At 39.1% G+C, this 27863-nt stretch overlaps 1 protein-coding gene across 2 annotated transcripts in view; it reads left to right on the top strand.

The window, feature by feature from the left end:
• The window catches only part of LOC121528781 (PH and SEC7 domain-containing protein 1-like), a 96480-nt gene that overhangs the window by 22695 nt on the left and 45922 nt on the right, over window positions 1-27863 (top strand). For both annotated transcript variants that reach the window (XM_041816372.1, XM_041816371.1), the window contains 3 exons: window positions 2075-2187; window positions 5215-5273; window positions 7208-7297. In XM_041816372.1, coding sequence (XP_041672306.1) covers window positions 2075-2187; window positions 5215-5273; window positions 7208-7297 — 262 coding nt within the window. The remainder of the gene's footprint in view (window positions 1-2074; window positions 2188-5214; window positions 5274-7207; window positions 7298-27863) is intronic.

Raw genomic sequence — 27863 nt, 5'->3', positions numbered from 1 at the left:
CAATCAGTCACAGCTGGGGAGGGACATTCTCTGGGTTTATCAGGGGCCCAGACAAATCTGTGTAGACACTTCCTTTTCACAGCTTTTGTGATTACTTGGATTTTAGCATAAATCTCACCAAATGATCATGGTTTTTTCCATTTAACTAATTTTATGCATACATCTGCATAAAAATGGGTAAAATATACACTTAAATAATCTAAAAATTATTCTCGGTTTTTTATAAGGTATCTGATGACCCCCTCTCAGTGTCTTGCGACCCCCACGCTGAGGACCACTGGCCTTGGGCATTGGTCCAGGCATCCTAGGGTGTGGTACTAGAATGTGTCCAATATGAGCATTAATATCTTGAATTATCATGTTCCTTCCTTGTCTTTTCTGTGATTCTCCAGCATTAGTGAATATTGAAGAGGAAGTAGCCGAGGGCTACACTGCAGATGATGAACTACCAGAGATAGTAGTATTGGCTTTTAGGGACATGTGACCAAACAACTCATGATGACTTCCCACACTGCCCATCTTTAAATTTATGGACATTTTCAGGAGTGAAAACAGCTTTAGATACTTTTGAATCTCTGGCAGCTGATTACTTTTGATTACATAAAATTATAATCATTAATATTTATTCAAAGCAGCCAGACTGTTATGACAGACTTATATAACTACAAGATGTTTTTACATAAAAACATCTTAATGAGAACAGAGAGATGCACAGTAATGTAACACTGATTATTAACCTTTCAGTCATTTTTCTTTTCAGCAGCCATGGGCACATTTAACGCTGGACTATAACCCAGCCACCCTCCCATCCATCCATCCATCCATCCATCCATCCATCCATCCATCCATCCACCCATCCATCCACCCACCTATCCATCCATCCATCCATCAATCCATCCATCCATCCATCCATCCATCCATCCATCCACCCACCCATCCATCCATCCATCCATCCATCAATCCATCCATCCATCCGTCCATCCATCCATCCATCCATCCATCAATCCATCCATCATCCATCCATCCATCCATCCATTCATCCATCCATCCATCCGTCCATTCATCCATCCATCCTTTACCTGTACAGCTTATCCTGTTTGGGTTCAAAGAGGCTGGAACCAAACCATTAAACAAGAAGCTGGGTACACCCTGGACTGATTGCCAGTCAGTCACATGGCTGGCATACAGACAAATGAGACACAGGGTATGGTGCTTTTCCACTAAGCAGTCTGGTTTGGTGAACCCTGACCTTGCTTTCATTTCTGCAGCCAGTCATACCCTTACATGGTAGGCAGGGGTATTAGCTGGATGGAGACAGCCATGTCAGCCATGCACAATTTGGGGAAACATGCAAAACCCAAAATTAGACCCTTCCCTTAGTGAGCAAAATTGGCAGATATGCTGGCACTGGGAAGGCTGTTAGAGTAATCCAGGGAGGGTTGCCATGTCTGATGGTATGGTGCAATAGCACCCTTGGTGCTCCTCTGATTTTAAATGTGCCTTTACTTCTCTATCCCACCAGGCGTGTAAGGGCAGAGCCTGGTCCTTCCATTTCAGAGGAATGAGTTTGTGGCAAGAGGGGAAGCAAATGCAAATTGAGATTTTGATAGGGACCTCCCTTTTGGGGCCACACTGAACAAAACTGTCATAGGATAAGGTGGTATATTGCAGGAATACCTGCATGAAAAAGTGTCAAATATGGAGGCCGAAATGCCCCTTGCCCCTTGAACAAAGTGGTAAGGGGTAGGGGTTAACACCTTCCCTTAAGGAATGACATGCACCACACACAGCCACAGCTATTTTGGGACAAAAAGAAACATAATGACCACAGTTGACAGGAGAAAAGGCCAATATTTTCATACGTTACCAAACCAACCTGGCCTGGACTACCTGGTAGAGTCACCAGTTAACCAAACAAACACGCCATGGAACATGCAAACTCAGAAAGGCCCTTTACAAACCAGGAACCCCCCCCCCGCAGCCCTGTACCAAAACCCTCCTTACATCTAACCGGTCATTTTTAACATGTTATAGTAAAGTAACTGTCATGCTTGCTCTCTGTGTTTGTTTGCAGGACCTTCCTCAAACAGTTTGCTCTGATGGGGGAGACTCAGGAGAGAGAGCGGGTGCTGTCACACTTCTCTAAGCGTTATTTTGACTGCAACCCGAGAGTCATACCATCAGAGGGTGAGTACTGAAGAGAAGTGTTTCAGCTATGAAAAAACAGGAATCAATATCCGTTCCTGAGCGTTTAAACCATTCTTAAAGAGGCTGTTATCCCTGTTTTATTATAAAAATGTAAGAACAATGCTCTCTGTAAGAGATCCCAGCTAAATCAAAAGCTCATCTTGGCTCTGTGTAGCTTTTTATCGATTCTGAGCAACAGTTTATCCCTCCAGAACAGGAGTTTACTGTTTTATTCACACTCAGCGCTCTCACTGAGTTGTTTTTAGCCACAGCAGGCAGCTTGTTGAGAGAAAGGACTCTCAGAAACCTGCTACTCTACCTACAAACAGCAAACTGATACAATGAAAGAGTAGTGGGTGAACCCACAGGAGCATTCAGCAGCTAGAGTGAGATACTCTCACTGACCACTTCATTAGGTACACCTGATGAGCTGCTTATCCGTGCAGATATATTATCTGCCAATCACATGGCGGAAGCCAATACATTTAGGTCTTTAGAAACAGTCAGCTGAAGTTCAAACTGAGCATCAATATGGGGATTTAAGTGACTTTGAACATGCCGTGGTTGTCGGTGCCAGACGGGCTGGTCCAAGCATTTCACAGCTGATCTACTGGGATTTTCACCCCATCACCATCATCTCTGGGGTTTACAAAGAAAAAAAGAGAGAATATCCGGAGAGCAGCAGTTCTCTGGGCCAACATGCCTCACTGAAGAGGTCAGAGGAGACTGGCCAGACTGGTTCAAGCTGATAGAAAGCAAAAATCCTCACAAAATAACTGCTTGTTACCACAGAGGGAAGCAGAGTAGCATCTTTGAACATGCAACACATCAAACCTTGAAGCTACAGCAGCAGGAGAAGACACCAGGTGTCACTTAGGCCATAATTACATGAGAATTATCCACGGAACTTTGTATTTTAAAAAGACAAAGTTGAGAGGTAAAAATACAAAAAAAGGTGAACCTTTGGGCCTTTCTCAAACCCCTTCTCTAACCTTCACCTACACAGTTCCTTTAACCATAGCCTGAGGCTAGAATTAGCACAGGCTCTTTAAAAACTGGACAATAAGAGATTTAAAAGTGTTGTTTGGTCTGATGAGTTGGGTTGTCCACACATACTGTAGGCACGGCTGCCCCAGAACTGGCTGGACCCCTGACAAACCCAGGGAATGGGCCCTCCCTGGGTGTGATTTATTCACGATGTCAGTGCAGGTCTGTTGTTCCAGTAGCATTTTGTGCTAGCGTCCCGGCTAACAGTTACTTCATTTCTTATCTGAAAAGTTTGTCAAGCTATTATTGGGTCTGATGATGAAATTGTTTAATACATTTTTAACCCCTTGCCACTACATTTGTGCCATTTATAACACAGATTCACATTTTTATTGCCACTTTTCACACCTTCTTTGCCACTTTTGCTCCATTCTCGCCACTTTTGGGCCACTTAAACCCTTTTTAACACATTTTTGCAACTTTTAAACCATTTCTGCCATTTGTTGCCACCCTTAACCCATTTTTAGCCATTTAATGCCACATTAAACCCATTTTAGCCACTTTTAACCTCTATTTGCCACGTATGCAACTTTTTAACCCATTTATGCCAATTTTCAGTGCTTTTAACCTAATTTCACATTTTTTTTCCTCTTTTAACACCTATTTTTGCAAGTTTAACCTATGTTAGCATCTTTTTTTACTTTTGGCCCATTCTCACCACTTTTGGGCCAATCCAACCTCTTTTTGCTACATTTTTGGAACTATTAATCAATTTCTGCCACTTCCTGCCACTGTTGACCCTTTTTCACAGTTTCTTTGCCACTTTTAACATTTTTTCTGCAACATTTTTGCAATTTTTAACTTATTTCTGCAACTTGTTGCCACTCTTAGCCCATTTTAACCACTTTTGTGTCACTTTTTACCTCTTTTTGCCCCATTTGCAACTTTTTAACCCATTTTTGCTGATTTTCAGTACTTTAAACCCAATTTCAAATTTATATCAACAATTTATTAACCTATATTAGACACTTTTCTACTTTTAACCAACTGTTGTCAACTTAGAAAGTTTTCACCATTTTTATGCTATTTTAAAACTTTTTTTCAACCACTTTTTATCACATTGAATCCATTTAGGGTTAAGCCCATTTTTTTTTTTAACCTTTTTTGGCACATTTAACCCTTTTTTTGCCATTTTTATCCATAGTAGGTAGTTTTTTTTGCCACTTTTAGCCATTTTTATAGCTTTTGGACCAATGCCAACCCCTTTTTGCCACATTTAAGCATCCTTTCACAAATTTCTGCCACATTTGCCACTTTTAACATCTTTTGCCACTTTTTTGTGACCCTTTTGCTCAGTTTTGCCACTTGTTGCCCATTTTTCAGCATTTTGCAATCATTTAATTATTTTTCTACCAAAGTTGTCCCAGTTTCTCCTGTTTTTTCTGAAATCTGACATTTATTTCCAGATAGTTTAGTTCAGTGTTGCTCTCCATATTACTATTATTACTTTAAGAAAACACTAATTCTGTTTTAATAAAATGGGTTAACATCTTGAAAGAGGTTATATTGTACTTGAGCATAAATAAGTAAAATTTAGTGTTGCTTAGATAAGAATGGTTATTCTTCAGGTTGAAAATTCCATATGTTTTTCACAGATTAACTTTACAATGGACCATGATTTTGCTGAGCTCCATGGGCCCCCCATTCTGCAGAGTTGTTTGGTGTAAACAACATAAAAACATGTGAAAAAGTTGTCAGCTCATAAACTGAACGAGTTGTCATTTTTAAATCATTTTGTTTACTTTGTCTTTGCTTCAGTGCTAGGTTTGCAAAATCTATTAGCATCAATAAAAACATCACAGTATTGTTTTATTTCTCATAAATCCAGACTGGCTGAATCTTTTTTGACATGTTCTCTCATTTTGGTGGGGGTTACTTTATTTATGTAGCGGCTCAAATTGCATTTGATTCTCTTTTATTCTCAGGTCAGTCTCATGTTGCAGCCTGAGCTGACTCTAACTCTATGTTTTCCTCTTCTAGATGCTGTCCACACTCTCACCTGTGCTCTCATGCTGCTGAACACAGATCTACATGGTCAGGTGAGTAAGTGAACATATAGAGTACACCTGTATGTACAAAGATGTTGCACAGTAACCTTACAGGTGTTGCAGCTTCTTCAGATGAAACAAATGAATGAAGGTTTGAGAGCTGGACCTTTTAAGACCTCTTGGTTAAGATGAGATTTGGGAATGGGAGTCTTATCATGATTATAGCTGATCTGTGTCGTCTGAGCCGTTTCTCTATTATTAATCTGCTGCTGTTATAATCAGAGCCTGCTTCTGTTAATCTGGACTGGCTGCTCTCCTCGGTCATAGTTCAGCTCTCTCACAGTCCTCATTAGTATTATAGCTGCTACAAGATGAGACTTTTTGAAGTATTACACCTGTAATCATTTTTACAGCTATGAAAAAAGCCCGGTCTAATATTCCAAAGTGGACTTGTTGCAGTTTCTTCCCACATTTGATGCCTCTATGCTGGTAATACAGTAGCTGAAGCTTGGGGCTTTATGTTTGTGGGTCGTCAGTCTGTGCCTACAGTGCCTATAAAAAGAATTCAAACCCATGAATGTTTTACTATTTTATTGATTTTATAAATCAATTGTGGTCAATATAATATGGCTGGCTGTTGAGAAGCATCCCCACAGCATGATGCTGCCACCACCGTGCAGTGGGGATGGTGTGTTTGTGGTGATGTGCACCAAACATAGCGTCTTGATGGCCTATGAGCGCCATTTTGGTCTCATCAGACCAAAGACCTTTCTTCCACTTGACCATGGAGTCTTCAACATGTCTTTTGGTGAACTCTAGTCCAGATATAACAAGCTTTTACTGGTGAAGAGCCCAGGCAACAGTTGTTGTCTGCAGATTCTCTCCCATTGTTGCTGTTGAAGCTTGTAACTCCTTCAGAGTAGTCATAGGTGGATTTAACTGAACTCTGGGAGATGTTTAGTACCTTTGAGTCTCTTTTGTATCCATCCCCTGACTTATCCTTCTAGTAACTTTTTTTTCTGAATCACTCAGAGTGTTCTTTTGTCTTCATAGTGTAATGGTAGCCAGGAATACTGATTAACCAGTGACTGGACCTTACAGACACAGGTGTTTTTATACTACAATCACTTGAGACACATTCACTGCACTCAGGTGATCCTCATTTCACTATTTCTGAGACTACTAGCCCAATGAACTAGGTCAGTCACTTTAAGAGTTTTTTTTTGTCCAAACATCATGATTTAAGACACTGTAAATCTTTCTTTCTCTCAGGCAACTTTAAGTTAAGTATTTAATCAAATATCTGAGTTTTTTTTTTTTTACAGGTTTGGTACTTTTCAGTACTATGAATTCATTCAGAAACACTCTCACCATACATTTAACCATTTTATTGTAAAATAGATCTATAGTTTTACTTGGCTCTGCTCTAAAGATGCTCCCTGAGTTAGTCAAGCAGCAGCTTTAACATGCATTTAAGTTCTAAGGAAATTAATCCACAGTAGCATGAATCTGAATATGAGGATGCAACAACCTTTATACTATAAAGGAGGAGGCTGGGGTGAAGGAGGTTAAGCTTTTCCAGCAGCAGCATGGTGCATCAGCATTAATGCAAGCAGTTATTAGTGGGAAGTACATCATGTTTAAAAACACAGCTGTGTTGAGAGAAAGAGCTGTGATTGGCTGTTGGAGCTGGGAGGTGATAATTGGGATTGGCCTGCCATCAGCAGATCATGGCTGGGCGTTTGACTACGGTGTCCTGCATGAACTAACACTGAGCTTCATTAATCAAAGATTTTGACAGTCCTGTTTTGTATATAGAATTATATAGGAACCAATAATAGGGAAATGGGATTGTTTTTATTAATTAAAGCATGAAAACTGAGTTAATTCATCTAATCTACATCTAGATTAGGTTGGTATTAAAAAAAGACAATAAAAGAGTATTATTATGAAACAAAAGTATATTTGTATTTCTCTTATTTCAGAACATTGGCAAGAGGATGTCATGCACACAGTTCATCTGCAACCTGGAAGGACTGAACGACGGCCAAGATTTTCACAAAGATCTGCTCAAAGTAAGACGCTTTCAGCTCTAAAATAGCACACACGCTGTCACACACAGACCCAGCACCCCGAGCAGCGTGTGCCAGCGTTGTATTGTCCCTCAGATCAGTGCGATCCAGCCTGGCTGTCTGGCCCGCGCTCGTTGCCAGCTGGCGCTCGCTTCATCTCCAGAGGCTTCCAATCGGAGTCCTGCCTGGGCTCGCCACTTCCTGGTACTCTCACGGGCTGGAAGACTTATTGTTATGCGATCTGGAGACACAGAGATCTGGACTCAGCCGCCCTCGGGGCATCTGCGCGTGACTCCAGCAGCATTAGATTAGACGATTAGCGTAATGCAGTTGAGTTTAGCAGCAATACATTGTGAACCATCAGACAGGGCTCGGACGGAGGCCTGGGGGCCGCGTGATGTGGCGAAATAACCCAATCAGTGAGGCTGCATGTCCATTGGCTCTCTTAATGATGGTGCCGTTGATTAGTTTTGTCTGCAGAGTGGTCCGTCAACATGCCACAGAGCCCCAGAGTGCAAGTCAACAGGTTGTAATGGAGTATTTATAATGCATGAGGGAGAGAAAGGCCGCAACGTTTCTGCTCCGATGACGGGAATGAATTCACAAATGAAAAGCTCTGTGTTACCGAGTCCATGCACCGTGAGCCCCGCCAGCTCCCATAGACTCACATTAGCTGTTTTATTAATGCTTTTATACAGATCCAGGAACAGTCTTTTTAATCATGCCGTCCACTTCCCACCAGCTCTTTTATTCTTTTTCCTCTCAGTGAGACTCTCCTCTTCTCACCCTCCAGCCTGACTCTCTTTTCTGCTGTTCCATCTCACTCTCTTGTTCTGTGATTCTCTAAATGTTCATCCTCCTCGCTCTCTTTGCTCCTTATCACTGCTCTGTTAAGCTCCGGTGCCGTTTAGTCCCTTATCAGCGGACTGTGACTCACTGCGAACTTTATCTGCTCTCTTTCACCTCCACCCAATCCTGCTGTCTTTAATTCATTTCTCCTCTCTCTATCCAAACTTTTCCTCCTTCTAGGTCTTTTTGATAGCAGCTTTTATTTCAGTTTTTGTTGCACAAACAGAGGCATGTATTGGCAAGGTTAATATCTGGTTTTATGAAGTTTTTATAAAAGGAGAGATTTGATAATTGCTGTAAAACTTCAATTAACAGCCTGCTATTTTTATGCCCTGCTTTTATTTAGGACAGGCTTCAACAGCAGACTGGCCTTTCATTATTTAGACACAAAACTCCAAAAACAAAGTCGATTTTATTTTAGATTGTATCTCCGCCATTGCTGTTGACAAAGCTGGTATCAGAGTCCCCCTTCTTGATTTTGATTGGCCACTGAAGTTGTCCAACTGAATTAATTTACCAATTAGGTGGCAAGCCTGGGTTAATCTTCTACAGAGAAAGAAAAACAAGAAAATAGGAAAGATGCTCTGCTGTTCGGGGAACAATACAGAACAGACTTCACCTAATCCTGTCAGAATATGACTGTCTTTAAAGATTACGGCACTAGAACACTGACTGACAGCTGACAGTGGTCATGATACCATTGTTAAATAAAGTGAGCTTGCTAATTAGCACTCACTCATGCTTAATGGTGAATTCTTGCCCTTCATTTACAAACTACGGCATTATTGACCTAAACACAGGGTACGTACATACATTTCTTTACATTTTCTCCCATTTTTAACACATTTAACAGTTTTTAACCCATTTTTATTCTGTTTTTAAGGAAAGGGATTTCCATTTTTAAGATACTATGACACAAATGAGTAAAAAAAGAAACGTGATGCTTTGATAATAGTGGTTTTTATTCAGGTTAGATATAAAATATGGATACCACAGCTTAACTTTGTAATGGGCCGTTATTTTGCTGACCTCCACAATCCAACAGATTGAGGTAATATCTCTGCAGCTGTCAGGTCATGTAAATGCTTTGTCTTGTAGATATGGATAATAAAATGCCGGTGCTGCAGCTCGACGTCGTGTTCAATGGCAGCTGCTGCTGTTCCAAACTTCTTTTGACCTTGGTGCCCCCACTGGTCTGATAACTACAAATGAGTGTTATGAACTGGTGAATCTTTGCACCCATAGACATCACCAGTAACGGACAAGTTTGATGTTTTTTGCCATCAGGTTTTAAAGTTCAGGCTGTTAAATACAAAAATAAAGCCACGTGTAAGTGTGAACTTAAAGCCCCCTCGCTCTGCTCTCTCGTTTTCTCTTATTGCTCCATCATTTCCTGCTGCCAAATGACTCCTGTTCCTCGCCCCCCGCCATCCTCATATCCCTCATTTCCTCCGCTCGGTCTCCTTCCCTCCCATTTCCCCTTCTTGCTCCTGGTATCTGTGTTTGTATGTGCAGTAAATACATTAGCAGAGAGCCATAAGAATCACTCAGCCTGTCTCATTTTCTGCTCAACAACAGCGAGCACGTTTGGTTAGCGGCTCTCTCTTTGTCCCGAACTCGGTGCTTGTTTTCTCTGACACCATTTTACTGCGGCGTCACAGCGCTCATTGTGCTTCTGTCACAACTTTCCTTCGTTTCTCCTCCATCCTTCTGTCGCTCTGTCTGTCTATAATCATCGTAGATCAGTAAGTGGTGCAGAGGGCCCATGATGAACCATACATGGGTTTGATTTGACGTTTTCTGCATGTTTTTAAAGCTGGGTGAAAAAGATCCGCTCTGCTACTGTGTTCAACTCCATCATCAGCCACAGTATGATTATTAAAGGATGCACCATATGTTGAAGCTTCTCTGATAGAGCAACTCTGCAGAGATGCTAAACTATTGAGCCCTCTAGCTAGAAGAGAAAGCTGCCTGTGGACTGAAAACTAATGAGAGGCTCTGCATCCCCCTGACAACCCCCTCCCCCAGGTAGACTCCCTCTTTTATCATCAATTAGTGCCTTTTTCATGTGTTTATGCTTTTTTATTCTTAAGTCATCCTCCTCAACGACTCTCTCCACCCTGGTCCCTTCTTTCTCTCTGTTATCCCCTCTTGACTCAGGCTCTCGTTCCCTTTTTCTCTCGCTCATCTTCAGTTGATTAAACCTCTTGATATGTTTCCCATTAACACCACAATGGAGGAGCAGGAATGAGAAATCTCCTTAACAGAGAGGGCCAAGCTTTGGCTTCAAAAAACCCTCACTAACACACTTTTCAGCACACAATGGACTCATCTCCTTACTAAAGTGTGCTTTTCTTACTATAATTTAGTCTTTGGAAAAGTGGGAGGTAACAGGACAAAGGTTCTGAGCCGGACAAGAAGATGAGGTGACACGGCACCAAAGTAGATCAACATTAGAATAACTGAGTAGTGAATTTGGTCAAACATAGACTGGTTATATCATTTGCAATTTTTACATTAATCTCAAATCACTTTTTTTCTGCAGTCTGGCATCAATTCCTTCTCTTCAGTGTGATCACACCCAAATTTGGGTAAAAGCGAGCCCAGAAACTACATAAATATCCAGTGCCTGTAAAAAGGATTCACCCCCTTGGTTGTTTTTCCCTTTTATTGATTTTATAGATCAATCATAGTCGATAAAATGTGGCTTTTTTGACCCAAAAAAATGCAAAACAAACTCTTTAACGTCAAAGTAAAAACAGATTTCTACAAATTGATGTCAATTAGATACAAATCTGTTATGGAAAATAAGTGACTGCATAAGTATTCACCCCCTTCAGGCCAGTATTTAGTAGAGTCACCTTTGGCTGTAATCACAGCTCTGAGTCTGTGTGGATAGGTCTCAATCAGGCTTGCACATCTGGACTCTGCAATTTTACTCCATTCTTTTTTGCAAAACTGCTCAAGCTCTGTCAGGTTGCACAGGGATCAGGAGTAAACTGCCCTCAAGTCCAGCCACAGATTCTCTGTTTGGTTGAGATCTGGGCTTTGACTCAGCCACTCCAGAACATTCACATTGTTGTCATTTTACCCTCTACCTGTACAAGCTTTCCAGGGCCGGCTGCTGAGAAGCATCCCCACAGCATGATGCTGCCACCACTGTGCTTCACTGTGGGGATGGTGTGTTCTTGTCTGGTGGCCACAAAGCCATTGTGGTCTCATCAGATCAAAGAACTTTCTCTCACTTGACCATGGAGTCTCCCACATGTCTTTTGGTGAACTCTAGTCCAGATTTAATCAGAGTTTTCTTCAATAGTGGCTTTCTCTAAAGCAGGGATGTCAGACTCAATCACAGCAGGGGCCGAATTCTGAATTTAGGTCTAGCCGATAACAAATTATAGGGTAACAAAAAAACAAACCAAAAAAAAAAGTAACATTGATGATAAAGGATTTTGAGATTTAAAAAAAAAAGTTTAAAGTTTAAATCGTGATCTTTAACAGTTAAAATACTAACAAAAAAAAATCAAAATTAGAAGTTTTAAATGACAAAATATGAGATAAAATTCAAAACCATGAGTTTAAAAGGTCAAGAGATGAGATAAAAAATGTAAAATTTTGAATCTGTGATCGAAATTTGGGATTAAAAGTTATATTTAGGGGTTGAAAATGTCAAGATATGAGAAAAAAAATATAGATCAAGAGTTTAGAAGGTGAAATTATGAGATAAAATTACAAAACAAGAGTTTAAAAGGTCAAAATATAAGATAAAATTCTAAATAATGAGCTTTCAATGTCAAAATATGTGATTAAAAAAACAAAAAATACTGAGTTATAAAGGTCCAAAGACTAGCTAAAAATGTAAGATTTTAAATAGAAAAGGTTAATATTTGCGATTAAAATTCTGAGTTAGGAGATGAAAATGTCAAATGTAAGATAAAACTCAAATTCATGAGTTTAAAACGTCAGAATATGACTTATGAATTAAAATTGTAAATCTAAAAGGTCAAAATATGAGATAAAGGTCAAAATTATGATTTGAAAATGTCAAAATATGACATTAAAAGTCAAAACTATAACTGCAAATTAGAAAATACAAAATGAAAAAAAAATTTTAAGACTTGTTATCAAATTATTTTAACTCTTTACTATTTCTAATTCTTATGACTTATCAAGGATATTTTCAATCATCAAGGTTATGTTTACATTGATATACTGTAGGAAATCTGCAGAACTCATACTGGTGGGCCAGTTATAATAAAAACATGATCTGATCTGGTGGGCTGGGTGTAACTGTGCCGGATTTGGCCCCCAAGCGTTGAGTTTGATACCCCTGCTCTAAAGCTTTGATTGTTGAAGAACCCGGCCAACAGTTGTTGTCTGCAGTCTCCCCCATCTCGGCTGCTGAAGCTTGGAGCTCCTTCAGAGTAGTCGTAGGAGTCTTGGTGGTCTCTCTCACTAGTCTTCTTCTAGTCTCCATGCTCTGATCTAGGCAGATTTAGGCATGTGCCATATTCCTTCATTTCTTGATGATGGATTTAACGTTAATGTTTTTTTCATCCATCCCCTGACTCATACTTTTCCTTAAACTTTTCTCTGAGTCTCTTGGAGTGTTCTTTTGTCTTCATGGGGTAATGGTAGTAAGGAATACTAATTAATAAAAGAGTAGGGATGACACTAGTTAAAAGAGCCACAGGTTGGACTCTAACCCAGGTTGCCTGCAGTCAAGCGGTGCGACCTAAGTGCTAGGTCATCTGCACACACAGTACTTCTCTCTGCTGCAGAGCCAGAGCATTAACCAGTGATTATTGAATCATCTACATCATGTGCTAATCTCAGTCTACCAATTAAATATTTTTGATAATAAACAGACAATAATGAATGGTTTTGATCAATCTGGGCATCCCTAACTGAAAAGTTTGCTTCCTTGCCTGAAGTGATTTCTGTTTTATTGACTGTGTTTCTTTCTGCTCGGTTTTGTTCTGTTTAGACTCAAAGCAGAAACAGTCATCAATCATGTATTAGTTTCCGGGCCATATGCTCAAGTCGCTTGATAAAAAATGATTGCAGCAGAGTTTTATGTTAATCAAATCTCCAGTATTTTCTAAAGAAACTGAGCTATTCCTTTATGAATAAGAAATCTCTTATCATAAATGCATTTCAAGGGATGTCTTTAGTCTAGCACAGAGGTTCTCACCCAGTCCGTCCTCACTTGAAACCTCCTTCATGAGAAATTTAGACCCAAATCTCATTATAATTTCAATCATTCTTATTTATTCAATGAAAAATGCTACGGTAGATAAAAGAAAAGACACGACTGATAAAAAGAGGAAGGGCAAAATAAATGTGTTTGAAAGTGCGTCATTGAAGACGCCCTGGGAGGACACACATGCATTCAGTTTTACTTCTTTTCTCATGATAATGAGAATTTCGGGACATTTTCTGAGATCTCAAGGAATTACCTCATAAATATGAGAAACAAGTGAATATTAGTTAAGGGCTTCCATACATTATAGACTTATTCCCATATTTATTTACTCTATGTGGACAAAAGTATTTGGCAACACCTGTTAACTCATTGAGTGCCTGCCCTTTTATAAAATGGAAAGTGGCTTGTGCCAGTGTTTTTGGCCATTTTGAGTCATCTTTCAAGACCTACAGAATATTTTGTACTATGATTCTGAAACACCAAATAGCTCAAATGAAAGAAGAAACTCTCTATTTCATCATGGAAACAAACGTTTGTTTGCACCTTGTTCCGTTCTTGATTTATCTGAAGTTGAATAGAGGCTAGTTTCACCAAAAAGACCACTCTTTTCTAGAAAGCTGAGAAAATGCATTTTTGTGAAAGAGAGTCTGTCAAGCAAAACACTGATTTGAATGTTATAATTATGCCTTCAATGACATAAAAGACATCTGAAAATTATATCACAAATGTTATTTTATTGTAAAATAGATAACAATGCTTCCACTTGCTGTCATGCTATTCACACTCTGGAACTGGACGGCCTCCACGGGACCTCCCTATACGCCCACGTCCTCTCCTGCTTGCGTGTCCCCTGGCACTGCCTGTAAATTATAGAATAATATAATAGCTATATAATATGTTTTATATATATAATATATAATCTATAATATAGATTTTTATTGTTCTTACCTCTTTTTCTGCCAAGAGACGGTGTTGCAGAACTGCATGGGGCTTGCTCTTCTCTCAGGTCTGCTTCTGAAATCACAGGTGCATGAGTGTTGGTTTCATTCGATAAATTTGGCTGAATAATCAGTGGGTTCCTAACGTTAACTTACCTCCATTGCTCTGGGATGGAGAACAAGATCCGCTCCGCTCATTCGGCAGCCATTCCTCAGAGTCTGGGTCGGAAAAGTCCATCTCTGAAGTGTCGTTGCTGTATGCATCCAGCTGGCGAGAGGCTGCTTTATTTCTCTGAAGCACGGGGGGAGACCTGGCGGCATTCTTTAGTCTCTTGGCCGGCCGAGGCAGATGAATGAAAGCGCTGATTCCTGGATTTGCTGTCGTTAAGTTCAGTGTCAGTTTGAGTGAGTACGCGATTTCTCAGGCAAAAGTTAAAAGTTTCTTCCAGCATCTATTTTTAGAACTTTTAGCTTAGATAACTACGGTGGCCGAGAAGTCTCACACGGATGCAAATTCAAAATGCTTTGCAAAAAGAAAAAACACGACGACATTTGAGAAAATCACAAATACAAAAACTTACTGCAGCGCATGAATACAAACACTCAGCGCCGCGCAAGGATACATAAACTCGGCACAGCGCGGAGGCAAACAGATTCCACAACAGCACAAAAATACAACAGCTTGGTGCAGCAGATGCAAATGAAAACTCACAACACAACGGAAGTGGGGCCGTTATTAGGGTCGGACCTGATAGTCTGCTAGCGGCTCCGTTAGCAATAGATACCGTAGATAACCTCTGTAACGATCGCTCTGCTCTTTGACCCCAGGGTCTCCACCTCTGATCTCTGTGGCTTTGATCTACCTTCTCTTCCGACTGTAGTGTTCCGACTACTTATCCCAGAAGCCCCAAAATTACTCACAGGGAGCGTGAGAGCGCCCCCTTGTACCAGCCGCCGAAAAAACACTTTGATGTATATATACATCAATGGAACTCAAGCGTTGGTTTTTAAATGAAGTATATATATTTGAATAGCAGTCAATGAGTTAATAATTGAATTCAAATGTTTCAATCAGACCTGGGGTATAAAATCATCACCTAGCCATGCAGTATCCATTTTCAAACATCTGTGATCCTAAATGGGCCGTTATGAAAAGCACTGTGACTTCATGCGTGGTACTGTGATAGATGCCACCTTTGTAGATGTTTTGTGAAATTTCATCCCTGCTGGATATTCCACAGTCAAATCTAAATGATGTTTTTAGAAAGTGGAAGAGTTTAGGAACAACAGCAACTCAGCAACCACGTGGAAGACCGCGTAGCGCGTAAATGTGGTCAACACTCGCTGGTTCCATAGCTGAAGAGTTCTGAACTTCCACTGGCATTAATATAAGCATAAAAACTGCAGTGGGAGCTTCACGAGTGGGTTTCCAAGGCCGAGCAGCTGCATGCAAGCCTCAAATCACCAAGTCCACCAACCATCAGATGAAAAATCACGTTTCACATAAGCGAGTCTGGGTTTGGGGGATGCTGGGAGAATGGTCTGGGGCTGTTTCTCAGGCCCCCTATCTCCAGTGAAGGCAAATCTTAATGCTTCAGCATACCAAGAGATTTTGGACAATGCTGTGCTTCCAACTTTGAGGCAACAGTTTGGGGAAGGCCCTTAACATTCCAACATGACTGTGCCCCACAAAGAAGGACTATAAATACAGCGCCCTTACCTCAAGCCCATCTAGCACCTATGGGATGAACCTGAACTGAGATTGTGAGCCAGGCCTTCTCTCCAGTATCAGTGCCTGACCTCAGAAATGCTCTACAGAATGAATGGGCACAAAAGAACTTGTGGAAAGCATTCAAATAGTAGTGGAGGCTGTTATAGCTGCAACAGGGGGGCAACTCCAATGACAAGTCTAAAAACACTAAACAGACACTAAAAACAGCTTCACGGCCCATTTTCAGGTCTTGCATTTTCTGGGTTTGTGATTATGTCCATGTGAATCGTGTACAGAGGCAGGTGGTTGATTTCGATTCAAAGCTGCTTTCCTGCATGTCATTTCCCACTCTCTCTCCCTTGTTTCCAACAGTACCCTCTATCACGCCTCAATAAAAGCATTAAAGCTTAAAAGTACATGAAAAATTGAAGCAATGATAGCTGTAGTTCCTGGTAAAATCTTTGCGTGTGTCGAGTTGAGTTTTATGAATCAAAGCCTCTTCTGTAACACATCCTCTCTTGTAATTAACCCACTTGTTTATTTATTTCTGTGCTTCCTCCTTTCTGTCAAACCCTCTGCAGATCCTATCAGCCTTCTTTTGCACTGCAGCATTCAAACCAAATGTGTCCATGTATGATAAGTGGCTGGCTGTTTGTTGGCAATTAAAACAAAAATAAAAAGATTGATACGAGTGCTCCCGATGCTGCAGTAAGCCTTTAAGCCTTCATCGCTGCGTGTTTTTCGCCCCTCTGTTAGCAGTGTGCTCCAAAAACATGGCTGCTGTGGAGCTCCCTGCAGAGCATGAAGCTCTGGCTGCAGGCCCAAACTGCTGCTTTGGAGGAAACTTTGTTCCTTTATCGTACAGCTGAGAGATACAGAGGTCTGCTCTCCATCCCTCTCTCTCTCCCTCCTCAGCACCGCTCAGGGCTTACAGCTTGAAGTGGGAGCTAATGATGCGCTGAAGTAGGTTACCAGCCCGCATTAGAGCAGGAGAACAAATTCTGCTGAAATGAAAATGTTGCACGGCTCAATGAGGCGCCGAACCACGCTGTTCAAACAGTAATTAGGTGCACTGATGTTATCGATTGTGTAGCGGCATCGATGGCGAGGGAAAAGACAGATGACTTATTTGTTTCTGTAAATGAGGGGGGAAGAAATCGTTCCCCCTCGTGTGGCGCTGCCGTCGCTCGGCTCTGTGGTTGTGTCTGACACGTGCGCAGGCCGGTGAATGATGGTCGGCCTCATGAGCTTTGGCTAAGACAAGCAGGTCATGTCTGAGGAGGGAGAAAGATTCAGATCTTCAGCTGCAGAGTGGACGGAGAGGAAATATCCTAGTTTAAATCATGAATAGAGGGTCTGTTGTGAGGATTTATTAAGCCTGGCGAATGAGCTGTCAGGATAACGACACGGATGTCAAAGGAAAGAGGGAAATGGTAGCAAACATTACAATGAGATTGTAATGAAAACTCTAGCAATCATGGAATTAGCATTTACATGATCACATTAATATGATAACAGGGAAACCTGATTTAGCTCCTCAGTAATACTTTATTAGAGAAATAAAACCTGATGCTGTCAATCATTGGACTTCTAAGGCCTACCTGTCAATGATTTAGACGAGGCTGCATCACTTCCCTCTGGTTTTTAAAGGTCTGTGACCCAGAAGATCTTCAAGAGCATCGAAACGTGGCTGGATTAGAACCATTTAAATCTGGTCTACACTTTTGCATGCACCAAATGTAGCAGCATAAATGCAATGAATAAAACAGATTATTGGGCACTGGGTGATATGGAGTTGGCCTCCTTTTTGCAGCTACAACAGCCTCTACTCTTCTTGGAAGGCTTTCCTCAGGTTTTAGGAGTGTTTCTGTGGGAATTTGTGCCCATTCATTCTGAAGAGCGTTTATGAGGTCAGGTCTGGCTCACAGTCTCCATTCCAGTTCATCCCAAAGGTGCTCCACTGTGTTTAGACCAGGGCTTTTATCGTGCACTGGGGCACAGCCATGTTGGAATAGAAAAGGTCCTTCCCTAAACTGTTGCCACACAGTTGGAAGCATAGCATTGTCAAGAATGTCTTGGTGCTGAAGCATTAAGATTGAGCTTCACTGGAGATAAGGCACCTGAAAAACAGCCCCATACCATTATCCCTCCTCCATCAAACCTCACCTTTGGCACAGTGCAGTCAGGCAGTGATGTTCTCCCAGCATCCGCCAAACCCAGACTCACTTATCTGACTGCCAAACAGAGAAGCGTGATTGGTCACTCCACTAACACGTTTCCACTGCCCCACACTGTCAGTGTGCTTTACACCACTCCATCCGACGCCTGGCATTGAATTTGGTGATGTGAGGCTTGATGGCATGAATGTTGAGAACGCTTCAGCCATGGAATCAGCAGAACGTTGGCGACTTTTACACACTTACCCGCTCTGTGGTTTTACAAGGTCTTCTGCTTCATGGCTGAGTTGGTGTTGTTCCTAAACTCTTCCACTTTCTACTAAAATCACCTACATTTGGCTGTGGAATATCCAGTAGGAATACTGCCCAGGTGGCAACCATTACAGTCCCACGCTTGAAATCACTGAGCTCTTCAGAACGACCATTTACGATCACAAATGTTTGCAAATGGAGATTTTATACACCTGTGGCAATAGGTGTGGTTAAAATTGCTGAATTCAATAATTAGCAGGTCTGGCCAAATACTTTTGTCCACAAAGTGCATTTTGGGACTGAACAATCCCTAGATTATTTGGATATTCTAAAGATTTTAAGGAATTGACTTTTTTTTTTAGATCCAGCTCTTTAAAAGTTTGGCTCTTTAAACATCCAGGTCATAAATAACTGTTTACTGATGCTTAGATTAATAAAATAACACCCGTCTGCAGACACAGACCCCTGCATGATGAAATGGAGAGAAAGTGTAAATTCTGACATTTATATGTATTAATTGTGGAAAATTTAAACTCACAAATACTGAAAATATGCAGTGTGTTCTGTAATGATCTTGCAATTATTACACTAAAAGCTCAGGACTTAGGAAAATTGCATTCTGCTGCAGAGATATAAACAAAAAGGAAGAGTTTGGCTGACTTTTCAGCTGGTAAACAAAAGATTTAAAGCAGAGAAGAACCTGAGGTAGAAAAAGTCGAGCTGAGTCAGCACATTTTCTTCTAGTTATAATCTAAGTGTTTTCATATTTTCATAGATATTTTTGTGAGTTAGTTATGCCAATTTTCCTTCTCCTTGTTTTTTTTAATGTGGAAATTGTATATATTTCCTACATGTTTTTGGTCATTGTTTATTTTACTTTTAAACTGCTTTTTGTGTTTTTTGTGTGTTTGTGACTTTCAGCCAAAACCAAGAAAAAAAAAACAAAAAAATGCCTCACATAGACAAATAAAAAAGAAAAAGAAGACAAGAAATACAGAGTTCTATCATTTAGATTTTTATGTTTTCATCTGATAAGAATATATCAGCATGAAGACCTGCCTACAAATCTGATAAAATTAGAATAAAAAAAGTGTAATGACAGTGAGGTTAATAAAAAGACAGTTAATTTAACATTTGATTTTAAGATGGAAAGTAGAAAATATCAGATCATAAATCATAGTTTGATAGTAAAATTATGAGACTAAAAATCAAAATGATGAGATTAAATATCAATATGTTGAAATTAACTACTGAGTTATGAGTTAAAAAATGTCTTCATTCTCAGATTAAAATCCAAATGATGAGATTAAAAATCCAAACGATGAGATTAAAAATCTAAATTATGAAATTAAACATCTAAATTCTGAGATTAAAAATCCAAATGCAGAAATTAAAATCCAATGATGAGATGGAAATGTAAATTATTAGATTAAAAATCTAAATTTTGAGATCAAAAATCCAAATAATGAGATTCAAAATGTAAATTATTAGATTAAAAATCTAAATTATGAGATCAAAAATCCAAATAATGAGATTCAAAATGTAAATTATTAGATTAAAAATCTAAATTATGAGATCAAAAATCCAAATAATGAAATTCAAAATGTAAATTATTAGATTAAAAATCTAAATTATGAGATCAAAAATCCAAATAATGAGATTCAAAATGTAAATTATTAGATTAAAAATCTAAATTATGAGATTAAAAATCCAAATAATGAGATTCAAATTGTTAATTATTAGATTGAAAATCTAAGTTATGAGACTAAAAATGTAAATAATGAGATTAAAAATGTAAATTATTAGATCAAACATCTAAATAATGAGATTAAAAATCTAAATTCTGAGATTAAAACTCCAAATGATGAGATTTAAAATATGAATTATGAGATAAAGTCCAAATTATAACATCAATAATCAAATCTAAACAAATTAAAATAGAAAAAGAAATGTTTAAAAGGCAAAAATATAATAAATGCTTCCTTTAAAATGTGTCTAATTGTAAATGCCTCATAAATGACTTCTTCAGTTTAAAGATATAGAGAAATATAGTTGTATCGTTTAGATAGTTATTTTTGAACATTTTAAGAATTTATTAACAAACAAATTTCCCTGCAAATTTGTATAAAATGGGATAATAAAAGTTTTAGTTGTCATACGATCTGAAATGTTGTAATTTCTCAGTTGCAAAAAACCTCCACCGAACCGATCATAGAAGAGACATATCCAAACAAACATTGAGTAAAACACAAACCTCACACATTTTTACTCTACAGATTTAAAATATAAAACGCTGCTGAGGAGAAGAGACAGAGTCTAAAAACGTGTGAAAAAGAGACAGCTGCTGGGGTCAGCGCAGACGTGTGACGGCTCTGGGTAAACTCCCCCGTCTCCCCGAGCTGTCGGGACGCTCCGGGGGGGGGGGGGGGGGGTTTAGATGGGACGTGAAATACTGAGTGAGGGAGGGTGGACTGACAGCAGACGGGGGCTGATTGAAGATGTAGAAGAAGACAGAAACATTCACTGTTTTATCTTATGTTTGCTGATTTTGGCACACAGGTGTTTCCCTGCTCTGACAGCTCTGATTGAAGAATTCTGAAGTCAGCAGCTTTGCTCAGAGGAGATACCAGAAGTGGAATTAATGCAAAGTTATCACTGGACAATAGCGAGTGGGTGCAGAGATTTTTTAAGGATTTAGCTTAAGCCACAAGTGTCATCTGACCTCAGAATAAGTGAAGAGGAATCAAACAGGAGGATGAATCAAAGGTGACAGCAGCTAACACTGAAGCTTTTACCTCCGTCCTGAAGAACAGGCCCTCATGCAGGTTCTCATGGGTCAGATGCCTCTGATGGAGTCCCGACAAGCCTCCACCCTGCTGTCAAAAATCAGATACTGACCACGAGGGAGGGACTGCTTCTTTTACGGCCTGGGCCCTCGTTAAACTTTTATTCTGACGTTTTAAATTTAGAGGAAGAGCAGGAGCTGTCGAGGTAGTCAGGAAGTCAGCAAAGAAACACGGCTACAGTTCATCACACGAAGCTTTGACTTCATCAAGTATTAAAATTAACTACCTAGTGGTTTAAAGCCTCAGTCAGCGAGACGATTAGACGGTTCTATAGATCAGTGTCTCATATATAAAGACAGGGTAACTGAAGACGGGATTTAGGACGTTAAAGTAATCTAAAGGAAACAGAAACCTAAATCCAAACAACAGCAGGTGAGCTGCATTAACCAGAGGAGATCACGCTTAAATTATTCAATAAAGGATCATCGTATCAGAGAACATCTCTGTAAATCTTTAACAAATGGTTCCTTGTCTCTGAGGGAGTTTTCATAGCTGGAATGTTTGGATTTGTTAAACTCCAGTCCGTTCATCGAGATAGTCTAAGAGCCAGTGTCTGCCACTGAAAATTATAAGGAGAGTAAGGATAATAAAAAAGACGATTAAAACCTGACATTTGATTTTAAGATAGAGATCATGAATCATAATAATCAAAGCAAAATCAAAAATATGAGATAATAGAAATGAGATAAAGAGAAATAATTGTGGGACTAAAAATCAAAATTATGAGATTAAAAATTTAAATTCTGAGAATGACAGTAACATTTCTGAGAAAAAAATCAGAACTATAAGATGATGTCAGATTATGACATTCAAAATCATGAGAAAAAAAATAAAATTCAGAATCTAAATTATGAGATTAAAAAAATTAATTAGAGATTAAAAATAAAAATGATGAGATAAAAAAAGAAAATTATAGTTTTGAAATCTAAATAAGGAGAGTCAAAATCTTAATCTTAACACTAGCTAAAGTCAAAATCATGATATTAAAAATCAAATTATGATATTAAAAATTAAGATTATGATATTAAAAATCAAATTATGACATACATTTTAAAGTCTGACATTAAAAGGCAAAAATTGTGAGATAAAGGTTAAAATTTTTCTATTAGAAATCTGAATTATGAGATTAAAATCTAAATTATGAGAATAAAATTCTGAATTTTACTTTAAAGTAAAAAAAATTATGAGTAAAAAAATCATAACTATAATATAATGTTAAAATTATGACATTGAAAATCAAAATTATGAGATGAAAAATCAAGATTATGAGATTAAAATCAAAATATGCTTTAAAATTCTGACAGTAAAGGAAAAAAAATGTTAGATAAAGGTCAAAATTTTACCATTAAAATCTAAACCATGAGATTGAAAATCAAGAAAAGAGAATAAAATTCTAAATTTTTAGGTTAAAGTAAAAAACATTATGGGTAAAAAATCCAAACTATAATATAATGTTAAAATAAAGTTATGAGAAAGGAATTGAAATTCAGAATCTAAATTATGAGATTAAAAATAATAATTAGAGATTAGAAATTAAATTGATGTGATAAAAATGTAAAGATTATGGGTTTTGAATCAAAATAATAAGTCAAAATCTTGATCATGAGATCAAAATCTAAACATTAGATATAGTCGAAATTATGAGGTTAAAAATCAAGATTATGAGATTGAAATAAAATTATGACATACATTTAAAATTCTGACATTGAAGGTCAAAATTTTACCATTAAAAATCTAAACTATGAGATTAAAAATCTAAACTATGAGAATAAAATCTAAACTATGAGAATAAAATCCTAGATTTTTAGCTTAAAGTAAACATTATGAGTAAAAAATCCAAACTATAATATAATGTTAAAATTATGATATTGAAAATCAAAATTGTGAGATGAAAAGTCATAAGTATGAGATTAAAAAAAGTCACACAGTGAGGATAAAAGTTTCTGGGAGTTGACAGTGTTAGATTTAAAGTCAAAATAATGACAGATAGTTATGAAATATTAAGTCAGAATTTTGATATTGAGGTTGAAAAAATGGGATAAAAAGTCAAAATTATGATAAAAGTCATTATGAAATGAAAAGAATGAGATGACTGTGGTTCTCATGAATTTGACTTCAATTTTCTCAAAATAATGACCTTCTAATTTTTATTGTCATCTTTTTTCTTTTTTACGTGACAGAAATTAGTTTCCATAAGTTTGTGCCGTTCATTTGAAAGCTCTCAGTTAAAAATCTGTATCAGACCAAATAATAATTTTTAAACTGTTTCAATGGCTGATCTCTTTCCGTTCTGTGACTCTGGTGTTTTTAACAGACTGATCTAACCTCGATCTGCCCTAACCACAGGAAGCATTGAGCCTTTTTGGATTACACGAGCTACCGTAGGCAATCAAACATGTGTGACCACAAATATACCAGAGCCAAAGCCCACCTCATCCACACATGCCAGGACCTGGAACAAACTGGACTCTACAGCTCAAAAAAGCTTGGGTATGGTTCCAATCACTGGGTGCAATTCCACACTTAACTAGAAATTTTTAAAATTCAGACCAGAGCATCTCGCTCCTACCTCCCATATTTTGGTTGTGAATGCCTCTGTGTGAACACAGACCAAACTGGAGGCAAAAATGCAACAACAGAGCAAACTGGTCCATGATTTAGACCTGAGGAAACCAGATTTAGGTGTGAAAACAGACCATTCATGTGTCCATCCATCCATATATGCAGTCATCCATCCTCTCTAAGTCCAGGGTCACAGGGTAGCCAAGAGACTCTGGAGATTACTGACTACCCCTTGGAAGACTAAAAACTAAAGTTGTAGCATCTTGAACACCAAACATGTAGCTCCTAACTGACCCAGTGACCTAACCCTACAAAATTATATTATTTCAATCACTTGATCGTATACGTTTCTCAGAACAGTGGACTGAATCTTCAGCCCCTCCCCTCTACATCCTCTCAGATCAATTTAAAGCACAACAGTGTGTAACCGAGCGCTGTGTGCTTTTGTTCCTTTTGACTTTAGATCACTGAAAAACCATCTAATCGATGGCCGTCGTCCCAGACTGACATAGTCATTAAATTTTCGGTCACACTCCTGCAGCTCCAGATTCACTCACTGTGGAGTCAATAATTCTATTTGGTCGATTTGTCTTTGGGGGAAACTCCTCCTTCATTTATCATGTGAGTAAAGGTCTCTGTCTCTGCTTTCTCTGCTGTTTTTAGTCTGTTCGTTGTGCCATCTTAGAGAGGGATTTATAAATCTTCCTCCACATCATTAGAATGGCCTTTAAGTCTAATTTTTGGATTTACTATAAAGGTTACTTCCTATTCTTTCCAAATCTGATGTAGGGAGAGCTTAAATGAATGCAGAAAGATGAGATTATTATCTTTATTAGAACTTTATGGGAAAAACATGATTTTATGCAGGTACTGCCTATTCATTCCTCAGGGTAACGACATCTTTACATGCAATTTTAGCATCTTATACCCAGTGGGAAGTAGCTGTAAGATTTATGTTATAACTTCATCTTATATTTTAGTAGTTATTATACTGTAAACTTGCAGAGCTGATGGAATGACCAACATTGGAGGTAGTCTCTGATAAACCCCGCTGTGTGGGGGCGATTATTGTCATTTTGAGAACAGAGTTCAGTCCCACACTGTGGAGATATGGGGAGAGTCTCATCTCGATATCTCTCTGCATTGAGATCGCCTCCAGTGATGTCAAGCCTCATTTTTCCAGCGAGGGAGATGCCGCCCCACACCATCACACCGCCTCCACCAAAAAAAGTTTCTCTATCGGTGCAGCAGTCAGCATTACGTTCTTCTCCATGCTTCATCCTTTGGTTCAACTGCACAATCTGGACTCATCACTCAACATAACGTTCCTCCACATGTTCAGGTTCCAGTCTAGTGTTGCTGATACCAGTGCAAACTGGCCTGATGGTGAAGGACAGTCATGGCAGGCCTCCTTGGAAGCCCTATGAGACCAGAGATTGGCCGTGTGTAGCTTGTTTTCGATTGCCTGGGCAAGGGGTTGTCAGGCATATTGTCCTGAAAACCTTCACTGCATATCTGTAGAAGACACCCTACAGTTGGGCAGGGTGAGGTAACGTCTTCTTAGGACACCCACTTTTCAGCCTGACTCCCCCATTATATAGAACCTGGCCTTCAGTTTGGAGATGGTGCTAGGGTTCACTCCTAACCCCTCATATACACCAGATAAGTGATTGGTTCATCTCCACTCCAGCACAGCAACGAACCAGATACGTTTGAGTTTGAGTCACTGACAGTGCTTCCACCAGCTCTGTAAGAGCTCTGGCTGTCCGGAGCCCTCCGCAGCAGATACGGACTTCTATTTCTGCTGGACGTCGGTGACCTGCGCATAAATTCAGCACAGAGCCAATCAAACGGGACAGGAAGTTTCGCCGTCACCAAATTAAAACATCCGGTTAAATTTCAGAATAAAATACTTTGTGTTGATGCCAGACAAATTCAAGACCATATTTTGTTTAAAAAAAAAAAAAAAAAACTTCATAATTGGGTGTAGCAGAGCCTGTAGTCAACTGGTCAGATCAGCAACAGTCTTAGTGTTGGCAGCTATTTTTAATTTTAGCCTTTAGATGAAATATCTGTTAGTATTAGCCACATTTTAATCATTTCTACCCTTTTTAGTTTTAGTCCAGTTTTAGTCCATGAAAAGTCCTCAAGTGTTAGTCTTTACTTTTAGTCCAAGCATTTATTTTCTTGCCTAAATCTGGTACCATATTATGGTAGTGTGTTCTCTGCACTCTGCCAAACCAGGGGTCTCTGCTTTCTACAGCTGAGAGGCAGAATAGCTACAGCTGCATTGTTTTTTGACAGATTTATCACCAGTAGAGAAATGTCACCGATTTTGAATGTCCGACAAAAACTACGTTACATTTTAGTCTAGTTTTAGTCATCTTGATGAAAACTAAACTTAGTTTTTGTCAGTTTTAGTCATCACAGTTCTATTTTTGTTAGTCTTAGTCTAGTTTTTTCATGGAAAAAAAGGCTGTCGACATTTTTAGTCATAGTTTTAGTCAACAAAATTAACACTGAGGAGCTAGAGGAAGCACATTTATTATTAAAGGGTTACTGACCCATGGTAGAAGCACATAAATCTGCATGAAAGGACAAAACAGAGACAAATCAAAGCAAGTTCACTACTCCTGCAGTTCTGCAGCCTGTTGCACCAGCTACAGTTCTGCCTTAAGTTATGATGTAAAGTCCACGCTGAACCTTACGTTGAAACCAGTAAAGTTCAGACTTAAGTTGTGTCATTGCTCAGTTGCACCACAGAGATGTGAGGTTGATCTTACTAGTAGAGATTTACGTCCAAACTAACCAAAATATTGTCACAGATATCTCCTACTTTAACAAATCACTGAAAAGCATTTTTTAACCCCGCGCTTGCTACAGATGCTTACGGCTAAAAATAACGTTTGCTAACTGCCATTAATCATCAAACAGCATCCAGTGTGTCCAGCATCCATTTTGCCTGTGTGAGTTTTGTGAAGCCTACAGCCTAAACCTAGAGCCAGTATAAGATAACAACACTGACATCGAGCGGTGAAATCGCCAATAACATGAGATAATGTAACAGTGGACGGTGGAAATGATCTCCGCCCATGAAAAACAACAGTGTTTCTGATCATGGAGAATGCAGTGCTGACTCAACATTTCCAGTAAAATCCCTCATCACCCTCCGGGTTATCACGTCTTTTAGAGCTGTCACTATGACAGTCATATTCTACGGAGGACTTTACACCTAGTATGGGTTAGGTGTAAGATTTGAGTTATAATTTACGCCTATGTTGAAATTATCTCAGCTGGTACAACAGCTTAAATGTTAGGAGAGCGTAAACTCCATCGTAAGAACTTACATTCAAACTAGGCTGCGTTTGAACCTAGCACAGCCAGTGCAACCCATAGCAGAGTAATAGCTTCATGTATGTCCGTTATGTTTTATGTCACTTCAGTAGTTTCTACTCTCATGGTCAGGTGTGATTCTGTAACTACCACGAAACTCCTCTGCACTAAACTGTAAGCGCAGTCACTGGGTGTTGAAGGATGGCGTGACACGCAGTCAAACTGCAGCACAGCTGTGAGACGTATCTGGTGTATTTTAGGGGTAATAACGCTGCAGGTTGGTTTTGTGTGGTATGCCGGTTCTTGGATCAGACTGTAGCAGGGCCCATGCTCACAGGTGCTGACAACCAGGTGCCAATCAGCAACTGGGGGTACCAGAAGCTCCAAACTAGAGTAGCAACAGTAGAATCAACTGTTTGGCATCGGCAGAGAAGATATGGCAAATTTTTCATGGGTGCAACCCACATACTCAGCTCTGCTGCTCATCCCACAAATGCATGATCCTTACAACTGTGGCTCCATTTAAAAGGGAAATAAACAGGCTTTAAAACAGTAGAGGATTTATTGCCAAGAAGCATTGTTACAACAAAGAAATAATCTACCAAACACAGACGTCCTTACGTTTGTGCTAGGTTTTTTGTCCTTATTTTTAGACATACAGATACATTTTTTGATCACTATCTAGATTTGAAGAG

The sequence above is a fragment of the Cheilinus undulatus genome, linkage group 20 (genome assembly GCF_018320785.1).
Source record: "Cheilinus undulatus linkage group 20, ASM1832078v1, whole genome shotgun sequence".
NCBI lineage: Eukaryota > Metazoa > Chordata > Actinopteri > Labriformes > Labridae > Cheilinus > Cheilinus undulatus.
Note: the sequence above shows the minus strand (reverse complement) of the source record. Positions and strands in the feature narration are given on the sequence as shown.